The 16,993-nt window shown below is 36.4% G+C and overlaps 1 protein-coding gene across 2 annotated transcripts; it reads left to right on the forward strand.

The window, feature by feature from the left end:
- Positions 1-828: 828 nt before the first annotated feature.
- On the forward strand, positions 829-16,590 carry LOC137396548 (mediator of RNA polymerase II transcription subunit 6-like). 2 transcript variants are annotated; one of them, XM_068082858.1, is made up of 10 exons: positions 829-955; positions 5,032-5,105; positions 6,651-6,798; positions 8,014-8,105; positions 8,284-8,366; positions 9,262-9,301; positions 9,828-9,896; positions 12,064-12,132; positions 13,428-13,502; positions 16,396-16,590. In XM_068082858.1, exons 2-10 carry the CDS (start codon positions 5,084-5,086, stop codon positions 16,509-16,511), a joined length of 714 nt encoding a protein of 237 aa, XP_067938959.1. In that variant the 5' UTR covers positions 829-955; positions 5,032-5,083; the 3' UTR covers positions 16,512-16,590. The 2 variants fall into 2 exon arrangements, with proteins under 2 accessions (XP_067938959.1, XP_067938961.1); XM_068082860.1 differs by having other exon boundaries at positions 12,067-12,132.
- The last annotated feature ends 403 nt before the right edge of the window (positions 16,591-16,993 follow it).

Below are 16,993 nucleotides of genomic sequence, written 5' to 3' on the forward strand. Positions count from 1 at the left end.
CTCATGAACGATGGGACAATCAGTCATTCTATTTTATTACACACTGCACACATCACATACTCTGTACATATCAGTATATCAACACAAGTTAATATTTAAAATTTTTAACCTTTTTTTATTATTTTTATTATTATATTTTCCCACTTAGACCGCACAGCAGGTGCGTAAGGGGCGTGGGAACACGGTGTGTTTACACTAATAAGTAGCCTGTTACATAATGCCTGATGCATGCATGATCGTTCATTTATTCATAGTATATGCTTATCCGTTACAGGACGGGTGAGGTGGCCAAGCAATATAAAATTGCTGGCCTACCCTCTAAAACTACGATTGGCTGTCGCACGTTAAAATCATCAAATTTGTCCACTCTTTGTTTAAACAATACTTATATCAATCCTCAAGCTTGCGTTTTACATATTTTATGCATTCAGTTCCAATATTATTATATTAGCTGGACTATTCACTAGTTTTTTAGTTAGACTATAGTTTCTTTGCGTTCCTTTTTATTTCTTTGTTTGTTGTACATCGCTTTTTAGTTAGTTTACTTGCTGTGGTACCTTGTGAAAAACATATTGTAAAATATGACTATTGATTACCACAACAAAGATTGCTCATATATATCAAATAGAACTCGCTCTAGGTTCTTATTAGCGTTCTTTCTTTACTATTCCCTGTTGTGTTGGCCAATTACTGTGCCATCTAATCGCTCAGAGTGTAAATCGACGTTTATGAATGCGGCTACTATGACCGTCCCCTTTATTAGCCAAACTAGAAACACTTAGGTTAGGGGTTTGCGACGACTGTAGCTGACCCGCGACACTATCAAAATAACTTAATAGTTCTTTCTTTCGTCAACTTGACGTCTTATTAAAATTTTTTATATTTATTATTTAAAATAGAAGATCTACAGGGTTCTCTCGCGTACTTGACGCATTAGTTTTTATTTATCAGCACAGTAAGTATATTTCGGCCAAAACGCAACATGAATCTACAGTCTAGGGTCGCCAGATGTCCTGTATTTGACAGGATTGTCCTGTTTTTTCGTCTGTGTCCTGTATTTGACCCTAACTGTCCTGTATTTGAGTTTCAGGCGAGCATTAGTTTTTATCTGTTACTATTTTCTATAAATACATGTACATGTATTACATATACAACAACCATTGCAGCTGTATTGGCTATTGAATCAACTGGAATATTATATATTAATAACCTTCAATGATTAATAGATATATAATATGGAATCTATGCATATAACAATAGCCAAACAAGCAGCTGTAATTAGTGGAGAATTTCCCTTCTATCTATTGTGGAGTTGGCAATCGAAAGAAGGGAAATTTCTCTCCCAGCCCACTGATTCATGAAAGTGCCAGCGAATTATGAAATTGTCAGCCACAGCCCACAATAAATTTGGTAGCATGATCAGTCAGCATTTCTAAGGCAAGTTCTTTGACAGCGGAATATCTTCACTATCTTCTGCCAAAGAAATCTAAGCGCTTGACAGTATATAGCAAAACATGGGAAGAGAAATTCATGTGGATAAAGCCTGTGAGCAGAGATAAATACAAAGCTTGCTGCAGTCTTTGCAACAAAGACTTCTCCATCACATCAGGAGGAGCAGCGGACCTTAAACAGCATGAAGAAACCAAGTATCATAAGAAAAGTGTAAGCTCAACTAACGATAATCAGCTGTTGTCTACGTTTTTTGCATCTCCAGAAAGCTCTCAGCAAAGTCAAATAACTGCTGCTGAACTTACCAAAGTATTTCACACAGTAAAACATAGCTTGAGTTATGATTTATTGGACTGTGATAGGAAACTGAATAGGATTATATACTCTGGGAGTGTTGTTGAAAAGCAGATATCGTGTGGGCGAACAAAAGCTGAGGCTATTGTCAAGAATGTATTGGCAACATACAGTGTATGTACAGCTGTGCAAAAACCACGAGATGGATTGCTACTAGCCTGGGCATGACTCTCGTGGGGATTGGGAGAGAGAGCCTGGGACACATAGCGAAAAAAAGGTAAGATAACTTCTGCAAAACGAGCGACATACGATTAGCGACATTATGAAATTAGCTACCGATACATGCTTGACTTAAAAAATGATTTTAATCTAAGTCACGTGGTTGATGATGTATTGTACGAGGAGCGTAGCTGTATCAGAAGAATTCTCTGGGATAACGTCAAGTCCTTAAGCTCCCCAGCTGAGAAGTGGAGTTACATCTTGAATAGCCCACCACTATTTCCGGAAACAACAAAGCTTGTATCATGTATCATGTATCTCCATACCAACCAGCAATGAGCGTGCGTATTTTCACTCATGACAGCCAAATAGACAAAAAAAAGAAACAGAGCATCAACTGTACTTATAAAATCAGAGCCGCAAGTGGCGGCAATATGAAAATAGACTGCAAAGCATTTTATGCTGCTGTACTAAAAAATGATGCATTGCTAAAAAGTGCAGACAATCAACAAAATATTGTGAGTAAGACTGAAGAGAAGAAGAGACAATGCATACTAAGTAGAGTCTAATATACACTACTGTACAGCATTATATGCATGTATATCAGTATTATACTAGTATATATATCATGTCATCGTATCATGCATATACCAGTTAATTATATACAAGACACTATACGCTATACACTTTCAAATACAGAACCCACTACCTGCCACCATATGTCCTGTATTTTTTGTTTATCCATCTGGCAACCCTAATCTACACTCATACCTGCCAACTCTTGCGCATTGGGCGTGAGACTCACGCAATCACCCCAAAGAAAAAATGGCAATGCGTGAGATTTTTGCCCCAATTTCCACAATTTTATATATACTATCATTGATACATCAATTGCCCCAAAACCAAATCTCAAGCATTGCCCCACTCTTGGGTTGGCAGGCCTGTCTACACTGCATGTTCTTCTGTTCCAACATTGCGCCTCCATAAAATTTGATCATTAGCCAGTTGCACTTCACTAGTGCCTAGTTTTTGTTAATTTACATGATGAACGTGTGAGGTTATGCTACGGTGGTGTTAGAGTGAAAGGGCCGGGTTCTTCTCAAACATTGTAAAAAATGCAAACACTACTGTTTACAAATCATGTGCAAGAAAGTTAATGCAGAAGTTTATTTTGTTGGTATAAATTAATATTAAATCAGAATCATTGTTATCACAACAGTTTTTTTAATCAGCTGAGCTGTGACATGTTTATATGGGATGGGATGACTAAAAAATAGTCAGGTTGGTTAGTTTATCTGCTACCAGATAACCATAAAAGCCGGTGCAACTTGAGTTATTAATCGGATCGTCAGGCACTAGTCTGAACGTTTAGCATTTAGGGATTGGAAGAGTTACACTGGAAATTCTGGTAGCTTTGCAATTCAAAGGTTTTTAGAAGACTAAACCAGCCAGTGTTACATGACAACAACAATTGAAAATGTACTAGGCAAACATCATAATGAGTGATAGCCAACTAGTGAACCCTTCGTTTGGTTCCTCATTTGCAAAAATCCAAACTTCATAAAGTTTTCCCAAAATGCCCATTATTTGAGTCCTCAGAATAATGGGTGCCTCCTCTTCGTCTTTACTCCCTCTTCCTCTTCACCGAACTACTACAGCACTACCAGGAAAATGGTGGGCGGTAGACATTGCCCAATTAGCTTGGATGCGCCACTCTTAAACCCAGTTATAGCATGCAACAAGCATGTTTATGTTCGTGGTCTCTGGGAGCTGTGGATAGTAGCACTTATTTTGAAATTTTTGTCTTTCGCTTCCTGAACTTTCTGTCATAAGATAATCACAGGCAATATTTTTCCGAAGTGTTTTGTAACCCAAACATTTTGAAGAAGAATTCTTTTTAGGTAGAGCTTCCGCTCTAAATAAATAGCAAGCTAGCCCAAGTGGATTGTTTAGTTTTAGCTCTGATCATTACCCTTGAAAATAAAAAATACTTCATATATTATCTCTTTACTCAGAGCATTTTTGATGGAATCTTACCAAATAGCTCTAATCATTACCTTGAAGATAAAAAAACTTCATATATTATCTCTTTACTCAGAGCGTTTTTGATGGAATCTTACCAAATATCTTTACTAGCTTTCTTAACACTGAGATTCATAAATTGGCATAAGAGAGCTGGAATACATGAAGTGGTAAATGAATATAGCAGTCTGTATTAATGAATCCCGCGTTGTCATTGTTTGTCTGTAAGTGTGCGTAAACGCTATGAATTTCCGCATGTTTTGGACAATTTTTTTTCAAAATTTACGCACATCTGCTCCGTGCTTTCAGTAAGATCACCAAAGACATGTTGTAAGAATTTCGTCTGGTTTTTAGAGACCTTCAGCACCCATCTGCTTAGCAACTCAAGAATGTACTTTCACATGCATTAAGTAAAATTACCCTCGATGAGCTCGTCCATTGTTGTCATTAACGCATTGTATCAATTTGCATTAAAAATCTATACGTGTCCTGCTGGTCTGATTGAAAATGAAAAAATCCTGATCGATTCCAGGCTTAACGCTTGTAGTTAGTAATAAGTCAGTCAGCTGATTCCTTAACCATGTTCAGCTTTCACTAGCACCACCATTTTTCCGGAACGAATATTAGTGATGGATATTTTTTCACGGCCACAAACCAAAAGAACAAAACAAACACATAATTTCACAAAACTCTGCTTATTTTGAATACTTGAGAAGTCATGATCCTTCGTGCTTAATCCTTGTCTTTAACTCCTAATCTATATTCCTTGTGCAACCACAAGGTATAAGTTGAGCACCGAATATTTTGAAAGGTGGTAGCTTGGCTATGACTTTTATTAAAGCTAACATTTTTAGTAAATAAACAGAGAGAGCTATCCACAAGTTTCTTCAAACGGCTGATGTGTGTTATTTTTGCTTAAACAAAAACAACAAGGCTTCTAACAGTCTAATGTATTTCTTGTATGTATATATTCATGTGGATGATATACTACTGTATTTACTTGACTTTATAACTTATATACTTTATAACAGCTGCTGAATGTTACAGACTCAAGCTATGAGAATTTTAACGTGACAAAAAGTTGAAGTGCTCATTCATCATGGCGCATACATTCGATGAAGGTTAGTTTTAAGTATTACTTTGTGTTGATCTCAATGATCTGAATTCTTTTTCACATAATAGGCAAATCATTAATATTTTGTCTCTTGCATTTCTATGGGTGATTCATAGCCCACAATGTGTTAAATCCATATGCTTTTTCACTCATTTATACGCTGCTACATACACCTTTTATATGATGGTGTATAGCGCTATAACCTGAATTCTACTACCTTTGTGAGTGCAGCGTGTAACTGATCTCCATGTTTGCTAGGGTTGTGAGTCTTGTGACCGTTACAACAAAAATCGTAACTGCGCATTGATAGGTACTCACCGATGCCCATATATAAAATGCATTACAGTTGCAATAACTTGTTGTCTGGATATCTATGTAGTTGCATTAGTGCAGTAGTTGTAGTAAAGATGTCAGAGCCATGCAGTATATTGCATTATAATGCATTATAATTGCATTACATTTACTACTGATCAGTACGCACTATACACGCATTAAAGTATTTACTAATATGCAGTAAGCAGTATTGGTCAGTGGTGGTATTGCCTCCTGTACAGTGTGCAGTTAAGTATGCAGTGGGAGTGTTACTAGTGTGCATTTTGTAGTGCTAAATGCAGTCTGAAGGTGCTTTTGCATTACACTGTACATACACGCACAGCACATTTCTTAAAAACTTATAACAGAAGCAAGTATTGAGTTGGTCCAGTTGCAACAACAGCACAATTGCGAGATGTGAATGCTGCTCTAACTTGAGTATGATTGGGCCAACAAAATGATCACAAATGGCATGTTGTATGTGGTTGAAATGAAAATTTAGCTGTAATAGATGTAATGTTAAGTACAAATCAAAATTGATCACAATTATCATGTTGCATGTATGGTAAATATGAAAATCCATTATAATTTTAATCTATGTAGTGTTAATGAAAGTACAATACAAAGGCCTTCATTTCATTGACCAGAATTGTGATAATGCCAGACTTCATATTCCAAAACAATATGGAAGTTAAAGGACAAGTTCATGAGTTTGCTGAACATAGCCGCTGACGATTTGTACAATGCAGTACAGATGTTTGAAAATTCAGCAGTGTCAGTCGATCCCCAATATCAACTTCATACCAATGCATGGTTGCAATATACACGCAGTTTCAAGTTTGCATATACATTATTCAAGTTTGCAGTATGAATGAATTGCTGGGTTTCAGGGAATGTGTCATAGAAGTAAAAACCAGGCAGAATCACAGTGGGTAGTTTACAGAGGGAGCGCAGTTGCAGTAGCAGTAAATGTCTACTGAACATTAAAAAGTTGTCATGTGCTGATCTAATGTTTAATTGCAGCATTGTACAATTACTGCGTATAGCGATGACGCAGTACAGTTCTAATGCGTCACAACCCTGGCTGTTGCTGGTTTCCTAATATTTGAACTCCAATTATACGGTACTTTTGTCAGGGTGCCTGAGTGTTCAGCACATCGTATCAGTACCATGCTATCTGGCAATGAGCCTTCTTACTTGTTTTTATACAGTAGCAAACATTTTCCAAAATATGTTTCAGAGCTGAGCATATCCTGGCATGACTCAGCCTCGATACCGTTGCTGAACGTGACAAACATTCTCGACTATTTCTCTCGTAGTCGCTTCTATGATAGAACTTGCAACAATGAAATCGTGAAGATGCAACGTCAAAGCCCAGACCAGCTCCTGTAAGTCAGTCATTCCTGGGAGGAACTCTCCGCTATCTATCATCATTTGCCTAGCGCAAGCTCTTTCTCCTACAAGTGTACAAAAGTGTCTCTTTTAACTACATATAGTTTGAAAACACTGAGCTGCTAGTGATCCCTGCAGGGCTGATAGTTTATATGGGTCTACTGTTAAGGGTGTCTGTTTTGATTCCTGCAGAGCTGATAGTTTATATGGGTCTACTGTTAAGGGTGTCTGGGTTGATCCCTGCAGGGCTGATAGTTTATATGGGTCTACTGTTAAGGGTGTCTGGGTTGATCCCTGCAGGGCTGATAGTTTATATGGGTCTACTGTTAAGGGTGTCTGGGTTGATCCCTGCAGGGCTGATAGTTTATATGGATCTACCGCTAAGGGTGTCTGGGTTGATCCCTGCAGGGCTGATAGTTTATATGGGTCTACTGTTAAGGGTGTCTGGGTTGATCCCTGCAGGGCTGATAGTTTATATGGGTCTACTGTTAAGGGTGTCTGGGTTGATCCCTGCAGGGCTGATAGTTTATATGGGTCTACTGTTAAGGGTATCTGGGTTGATCCCTGCAGGGCTGATAGTTTATATGGATCTACCGCTAAGGGTGTCTGGGTTGATCTCTGCAGGGCTGATAGTTTATATGGGTCTACTGTTAAGGGTGTCTGGGTTGATCTCTGCTGGGCTGATAGTTTATATGGGTCTACTGTTAAGGGTGTCTGGGTTGATCCCTGCAGGGCTGATAGTTTTTATGGTTCTACTGTTAAGGGTGTCTGGGTTGATCCCTGCAGGGCTGATAGTTTATATGGGTCTACTGTTAAGGGTGTCTGGGTTGATCCTTGCAGGGCTGATAGTTTATGTGGGTCTACTGTTGAGGGTGTCTGGGTTGATCTCTGCAGGGCGGATAGTTTATTATGGATCTACTGTTAAGGGTGTCTGGGTTGATCCCTGCAGGGCTGATAGTTTTTATGGTTCTACTGTTAAGGTTGTCTGGGTTGATCCCTGCTGGGCGGATAGTATATATGGGTCTACTGTTAAGGGTGTCTGGGTTGATCCCTGCTGGGCAGATAGTATATATGGGTCTACTGTTAAGGGTATCTGGGTTGATCCCTGCAGGGCTGATAGTTTATATGGGTCTACTGTTAAGGCTGTCTGGGTTGTTATTCATTGCAGAACTATTAATTAGTGCTCCATTACGACTATTCTACTTTTGCAGCAACATGACAGGCATCGAGTACAAACTAGTCTACTCCCAGCCACCCATTCTCTACATTATCCGAAAACAAGAGCGACAGAGTGTTGAAAGTGGTATGTTAATATAGAAGTTGTCCGCTCCAAGTCAGATAATACGCTTGCCTGTCTATATATGCAACTTGTGTGGAGAAATTTCTGATGGTAGAATCTGAATGCGATGTGTGACTGGTGTGAAAACTATCCGCCAGAGTAAGTAATTGTTTATTATCTTAATATATCATTCATGTTTTAGTCACACCAAAAGCTCATTTCTACATCATCGCTGGGATCGTTTACAAGGCCCCCGACCTCAAGACCCTTGTCAATTCAAGAATGGTAGGCAGAGCTATTTTTGCTCATGTGCCGATAACTCCATTTTTATACTTTCGACTGTAGCTTTGTTTCCTTTGACATTGTAAACACTTTCTCATCTTATTGAATGCTGTTAGGATATTATCATTGAAAACAGACACATTAAAATCATTTGTAGCATTGAAACCACCAGAATAGTTTTACTACAGTTGTAAGTCCGTGAATAAACCATAATAAACTATAACTAATAAAAAACACTATAACAGCACATATAAGTACACGTGAGCTGTTATCTACTATCTGTATAAGTACACGTGAACTGTTATCTACTATCTGTATAAGTACATATGAGCTGTTATCTACTATCTGTATAAGTACACGTGAGCTGTTATCTACTATCTGTATAAGTACATGTGAGCTGTTATCTACTATCTGTATAAGTACATGTTAGCTGTTATCTACTATCTGTATAAGTACATATGAGCTGTTATCTACTATCTGTATAAGTACATATGAGCTGTTACCTACTATCTGTATAAATCTATGTGAGTTGTTATCTACTATCTGTATAAGCACATGTGAGCTGTTATCTACTATCTGTATAAGTACATGTTAGCTGTTATCTACTATCTGTATAAGTACATGTGAGTTGTTATCTACTATCTGTATAAGTACATGTAAGTTGTTATCTAATATTATATATAAGTACATGTGAGTTGTTGTCTAATATCATATATAAGTACATGTGAGTTGTTGTCTAATATCATATATAAGTACATGTGAGTTGTTGTCTAATATCATATATAAGTACATGTGAGTTTTTGTCTAATATCATATATAAGTACATGTGAGTTGTCATCTAATATTATATATAAGTACATGTAGGTGTAAAAAAGCTCATGATGAGTTTCTGTTTTAGCTGAATACCTCCTACAATCTCAACGCTGCACTCAATGAAGGTTGGTTGATTTTATCATACATATCATACACTCATTTTTTAAAGAATATTCCAACAATATGTTTATCATGTAAAATGTCTTGCTCATCTACTTTCAGTAAGATATTTGTAGCTCTGTCTCTAGTTTAATTGTTAAGTAGGCCTTTAGCGCAATTACATAAAATGGTACAATAAAAGTGTAAACAGACAATGAATGAAAGTGGGATAATCAGTACACAGTACTCTTCAGTCTACATTGTAAGTTGTCTTACAGCACTAAAAATATTTTACTGCTTATTAAAGACTGTTTGAATATGTTGTAACATTGGGAATAGTGGATAAATTGTCTTAAACTTACTAATTCTCTTACAGCAGATGTTTAGCCTTGTTTAACCCTCCAATAATGTCATGGATAACCTGTTTTTCGTGTAGAGTACAGGGTTACTGGCTGTTGCATCTGTCAACATGTAAGTGCCAATATACTAAAGTCATTTAGGGGATGATTGAGAAACGTATATACTGGGAGCTCTAAGGTTACATTTTTGCAGCTACCAAGCATGCACGTTACCATCCGTCCAAAGGGTATTGGTGGGACTTCCATGAACAAAAGTCGAAGGGTGAGTAGCTAAGACAGCACATAGAATTGTTTAATACTAAGCTACTTTCACTATAGTCTAATGATGTGATACTAGTATAGTACTCAATGTAGTCTTATGATGATATACTAGTATAATACTCAGTATAGTCTAATGATGTGATACTAGTATAGTACTCAGTATAGTCTAATAATGTGATACTAGTATAGTACTCAGTATAGTCTAATAATGTGATACTAGTATAATACTCAGTGTAGTCTCATGATGTGATACTAGTATAATACTCAGTATAGTCTAATGATGTGATACTAATATAGTATTCAGTATGGTCCAATGATGTGATACTAGTATATTACTCAGTATAGTCCAATGATGTGATACTAGTATAGTACTCAGTATAGTCTAATGATGTGATACTATTATAATACTCAGTATAGTCTAATGATGTGATACTAGTATAGTACTCAGTATAGTCTAATAATGTGATACTAGTATAGTACTCAGTATAGTCTAATGGTGTGATACCAGTATAGTACTCAGTATAGTCTAATGATATGTTACTAGTATAATACTCAGTATAGTCTAATAATGTGATACCTACTAGTATAGTACTCAGTATAGTCTAATAAGGTGATACTAGTATAGTACTCAGTTTAGTCTAATGGTGTGATACTAGTATAGTACTCAGTATAGTCTAATGATGTGTTACTAGTATAATACTCAGTATAGTCTAATAATGTTATACTGGTTTAGTACTCAGTATAGTCTAATGATGTCATACTAGAATAGTACTCAGTGTAGTCTAATGATGTGATACTAGCATAGTACTCAGCATAGTCTAATGATGTCATACTAGTATAGTACTCACTATAGTCTAATGATGATTTACTAGTATAGTGCTCAGCGTAGAACTCATTCAAAGAATATGTACGGGCTATTAGAGGTGGAACGAGACAGGTTTTTTAAGCTCGAGACGAGACTCGAGACACTGTCTTGTAAAAATTCGAGACTCGAGACAGTAAAATAATGAGCATTTGGTGATGATTTCACTACACAAGTACTAGCTACTTGGTATATATAAAATTAATCAAACTCTTTTTAAATTGAATTTTCACCTGGTGTAAACGATTTAAATACAACATTTTAATAGTGATATGCATGTAGTTTTTGTAAACAAAAGTGACACAAACAGCTCTAAAATACCGAAGTTATATATTCTAAGAATTTTGAGCTTGATTGATCATAATTATTATAAACATATTGCTTTGTACATGTATATTTTTACCATCTATTGAAGAGTTCTTACTTTTTAATGTAATGTGTAATGAAACCGATAGCCGTCGCTCTACAAAGAAATACCGCAACTAAAAGAACACACGATAACACTTTCATTCTTATCGTTTCATTAATGTTAAGTTTTGTTTGTGTATTAGCTGTAGTATGTGAATTATATTTAAATTGTACTCATGAAATTATATTAATTACTGTATACATGCACATGTATATTCTTATATTGAGCTAACAAAACGTCATTGTTAACCGAACACGGACTATGGTCGACACGGCCTTTCGGTCGTTTATCTGTGTCCGGGCAAGTTTTACCCGCGATTGGTAGTATATACGTAAAAGAGGCCCGAATTTTATGAAGGGCAGTTGGTGTTTAGACACGATACGATAAAATACAGACATTTTACCCGCAAAAGTCTAATTTATTAAATTGGATTATCCGAAGAATAATTAGATACGACCCGGTATCTGTTTTAAGGACACAGAACCGAACTAAAAAATAACAGGGCCGTTGTCCGGACTACATGATTAGACTCAGGGGCCAACATAATCAGTAGCAACAGGTAGTAACGGACCGGGTATAACTTTAAAGGCAGTTGCCCGCAATCCATTACAATATATGGAGTTGTTGCTACCGCAAGAAGCCATGTTTTAACAACCGTGCGCAGGCGCTTTAGTTCTATTTCCTGTCTCGAGTTTGGCAATAGTTAAGTCGAGACGAGACCGATACGAGACGAGACAGGTCGATACTCGAGACGTCTCGTGTCTCGTTCCACCTCTACGGGCTATAGTCAGTCAGTTGTGGCACTATTTATGCCATTTTACAGCAGATTAGCTTTTGGTTTATTGGATTTATTGGAAAGGTATAGGCTGTCCTAAACCCTAGTGAATTTCTTTACAGCAGAAGATGTAGAGCCCCCTAAGGAGCAGGCCTCTTGGTTTCAAAGGCAGAGAGTTGACCTTTTGCTTGGTGAGTTATGCTTTCCACGATTTCTATTGTTGCTGTCCGTCTTTCTTTTATTCTCTTGAGAGCTATTCACAGTCAAAGTAATGTCTATCTATAACAGTTATTATATGCAATAACAAACACTGAATATTTGTAGACTTTTAAATACTAACATTTGTAATATAAGTATTTAATAACTCATTTTTAATTTTAAATTGACTTCTTGTCTCTGGATGCTTCTATCATCATTCAAGCTGTCACAAAGATAAATGTGTTTTTTTGTCATAATAATCAATTAAAATATACCATATATATAACTTTATAATGGACAAACATAATTACCACTCAATTTCACAAGTGTTAGATATACTAGCCATTGCTAGGTTCACTCATTTTCTCAACTGATATAAAACACCCAGAGTTGTAATTTGTTCATTGACAAGTGTCAGGAAGCCGACATGTTAGAGTTAACTCTTGTCCTAAGGCAAAGTTTTTGGTACACTCAATCGGTGAAACAGTTTAGTCCGAGTACCTATCTGTACATGTACACTCACTGTCCCTCAGAGGTCACCGAAAATCTTCAATGTTCGATCAGCAAACAAGATCTATTGATAGTTACTAGCTTTCTATTGTATGCTCAACTAAATACTCATGATGAGAAATATATTTTTTGATTTCTAGTTTACTGATCTCTAGTTTATTGCTGATTGCTTGGCTGGTGACATGTGGCTACCTCATGGCAGCCATTGAAAGTGAACTTATACATAATTGGTTAGTGCATGAGATTATATGGTTAGAGTCTCAGATAGTACCCTTAATGTATCAGATTGTACGGTTAGTGTATCAGGTTATATGGTTAGTGTATTAGATGGTACGGTTAGTGTATCAGGTTATATGGTTAGTGTATTAGATGGTACGGTTAGTGTATCAGATTGTACGGTTAGTGTATCAGATTGTACGGTTAGGGTATCAGATGGTATGGTTAGTGTATTAGATGGTACGGTTAGTGTATCAGATTGTACGGTTAGTGTATCAGATTGTATGGTTAGTGTATCAGATTGTACGGTTAACATATTAGATGGTACAGTTGGTGTATCAGTTTGTACTATTAACGTATCAGGTTGTATGGTTAGAGCTATTCTTTGATTTTATGGTTATTTCACCCAAAATCACTCAAACTGTACTTGAGGTGTTGTTGGGATTGGGCGTGACAAGTTAATTCTATCAGAAAAGTTGATGTCAAGCGTTATTATACCCCTAAAATGCCTGTAGAATCTATTGTTGAATGTCTTGCTAGAGCTCTACACTTATCAATACAGGTGAACTTGTTCGTCAGTATCCGATGAAGGTAGCGTTACCTGCAGCTCCTCAGCCTGGGCAAGAGGCTAAGCCAGGTTAGTCTGCCATTGTACTTGTATAGCTACTAAAGATGGCATGGGAATGCGGAGCTATGGTTCTCTCAATTGATATTAGTATTCGTTGACTTTGGTTCAAATCATCTTATTTCTTTGAACTCTTTTAATTTTTGCAAATCAAGTCGCGTGACTTTTGGATGACTCAACAAGTTTAAACGTTTTGTTTGTATAATACTAATAGCTAATTACTGTTACTACTAGAATGATACTAATAGCTAGTTACTGTTACTACTAACATGACACTAATAGCTAGTTACTGTTACTACTAACATGATACTAATAGCTAGTTACTGTTACTACTAACATGACACTAATAGCTAGTTACTGTTACTACTAATGTGATACTAATAGCTAGTTACTGTTACTACTAACATGATACTAATAGCTAGTTACTGTTACTACTAACATGACACTAATAGCTAGTTACTGTTACTACTAACATGACACTAATAGCTAGTTACTGTTACTACTAACATGATACTAATAGCTAGTTACTGTTACTACTAACATGACACTAATAGCTAGTTACTGTTACTACTAATGTGATACTAATAGCTAGTTACTGTTACTACTAACATGATACTAATAGCTAGTTACTGTTACTACTAACATGACACTAATAGCTAGTTACTGTTACTACTAATGTGATACTAATAGCTAGTTACTGTTACTACTAACATGATACTAGTAGCTTGTTACTGTTACTACTAATGTGATACTAATAGCTAGTTACTGTTACTACTAACATGATACTAATAGCTAGTTACTGTTACTACTAACATGACACTAATAGCTAGTTACTGTTACTACTAATGTGATACTAATACCCTAGGACACTTATGTATTCGCGGCATCTAACTTTCGCGTTTTCGCGGCAACAGCCTCTCGCGAAAATTTCATGAGCGAAACTAAACTATCATAACGAACGAGCGAAAACGCGAAAATAAATGGCTTTCTTCATTGATATTCACAATAAAATCGTCATATTAGAAATGCAGGCAATTTTCGTGTGTGGTTGGCTCATTGGGCAAGTTTTGCTAAACTCATTATAGCTAATACACCGACTGAGCAGCTTGGCAAAACAAATTAAGATAATAAATTTTTTTTGGAAAAGCCTAGACAAATGAAGAAGATGATGATATTAGTTTAGTCATTGAATTTGTAACTGATGAGGATGACAGTCTGGTAGGAAAAGTCATAAAATTGAATAATAATTATTGTGGTGATGAATTTTATTACCAACCAAAAGCAATAACAACTCGGTGCCATGGCCACCGCGGCACCGCGTGCTATAAATACTTGAATTCTAATATTGGTACCAATCAGTCACTGCGGCTTTGACGTCATTGATGGTCAAGGAAACAAATGGCAGCGAGCGATCAAATTACATTATTGATCTAGCCTACACATTTCTACCTGCGGTTCACAAATACAAACTACCGTACTTTTCGGACAATTAGCAGCTACTTTTTTCTGATGATTTGAGCTATGCGGCTTATAGGTAGGCCTACAAGGGTGCGGCTAATCACTGTGGTTTATTCTGTGACTTTTTCTTTCACCGCTAGGGCGCACTAACGGGAATCTCCAATTAGTGCACTTTTAGCTGTGAAAGAAAATACGAAACAATGCCTCACGGTACTGTCCCGTTAGGCAATAAGTTAAAAAGCGTCGGATAATACGAAACTGTGCCGTTCTGCACTGTTCCGTTTTAAATGGCGTTAAAAAGCACAGTCCTTAGTTCTGCGGCCTATAGTAAGGTGCGGCTTATGAATTGTTTTATTATCGTTTTTGGAAAATAAAGCACATGTAGCTTATATAGAGGTGCGGTTTATAGTCCAAACACTACGGTAGTCCCAAATTGAAAAATATTTCGTACCAGCGAACTGGGCCTGAGTAATCTAATGTTTGTTCCACTGCATTTATTTTCACATCACTATATTATCGCACTCATCAGAGCTGCGAAATTAAGTTCCAGCGAAATTTTACTCTGTATGCTACTCACGAAACTAAATACTAGCGAAATATAAGTGTCCTAGGGTAGCTAGTTACTGTTACTACTAACGTGATACTAGTAGCTTGTTACTGTTACTACTAATGTGATACTAATAGCTAGTTACTGTTACTACTAACATGATACTAATAGCTAGTTACTGTTACTACTAACATGACACTAATAGCTAGTTACTGTTACTACTAATGTGATACTAATAGCTAGTTACTGTTACTACTAACATGATACTAGTAGCTTGTTACTGTTACTACTAATATGATACTAATAGCTAGTTACTGTTACTACTAGCATGATACTAATAGCTAGTTACTGTTACTACTAGAATGATAGTCATAGCTAGTTACTGTTACTACTAACATGATACTAATAGCTAGTTACTGTTACTACTAACATGATACTAATAGCTAGTTACTGTTACTACTAGAATGATAGTAATAGCTAGTTACTGTTACTATTAACATGATACTAATAGTTAGTTACTGTTACTACTAGAATGATAGTAATAGCTAGTTACTGTTACTACTAACATGATACTAATAGCTAGTTACTGTTACTACTAACATGATACTAATAGCTTGTTACTATTACTACTAACATGATACTAATAGCTTGTTACTGTTACTACTAACATGATAGTAATAGCTAGTTACTGTTACTACTAACATGACACTAATAGCTAGTTACTGTTACTACTAACATGATACTAATAGCTAGTTACTGTTACTACTAACATGACACTAATAGCTAGTTACTGTTACTACTAACATGCTACTAATAGCTAGTTACTGTTACTACTAGAATGATACTAACTACATTCTAATACAATGTATTATAGACTATGAAAGTGATTATATTTTGTAGCCTCAGATCCACTGGAAAGCAAGCCAGGCATAAAAAGAGAGATTGGAGAGAGTTCAACTGAAGGCCAACCCATTGCTAAGTTAGCTCGTATCAAAACAGAGAAAACAAGTCATTAAATATTACTTAGTACATTATATTATTTGTATTATTTTAATACTTGATGCCAGGAAACAAATATACTTAGTGTACATTTTCTACAGATTAGATCAATAATACTTATACACACAACAAGAGTAAAGTTTTACGAGACAGACATTCGAGTTGAGGCAATCATTGTATCTAATTACTCTGAAATCTGGCTTGATTGAAACAACAGGGGTTTGCGTTTTCTCTCTACCTACCTTAGTTTGCTGGCTAACTGGAATGGCAACTGGAGAAACTTCTGTGGACAACTCGGGTGCTAACTGTAGTGTGAGGCTGCCTCTGAGTGAACATAGTTGTTCTTGTCTGAATATCCAAGCCCGATTGCTACTAGCTGTATGGAACTACCTTATGAGTTGTCCCTCTTGCAAATATTGATGGCCCATTTGAGAGGCTGTGCACGGTTGACAGTCTGCTACTCCACAGTATTGATTCGTTGTTCAGTATTGTATTGTTT

The sequence above is a fragment of the Watersipora subatra genome, chromosome 5, assembly GCF_963576615.1.
Source record: "Watersipora subatra chromosome 5, tzWatSuba1.1, whole genome shotgun sequence".
Taxonomy (NCBI): Eukaryota; Metazoa; Bryozoa; class Gymnolaemata; order Cheilostomatida; family Watersiporidae; genus Watersipora; species Watersipora subatra.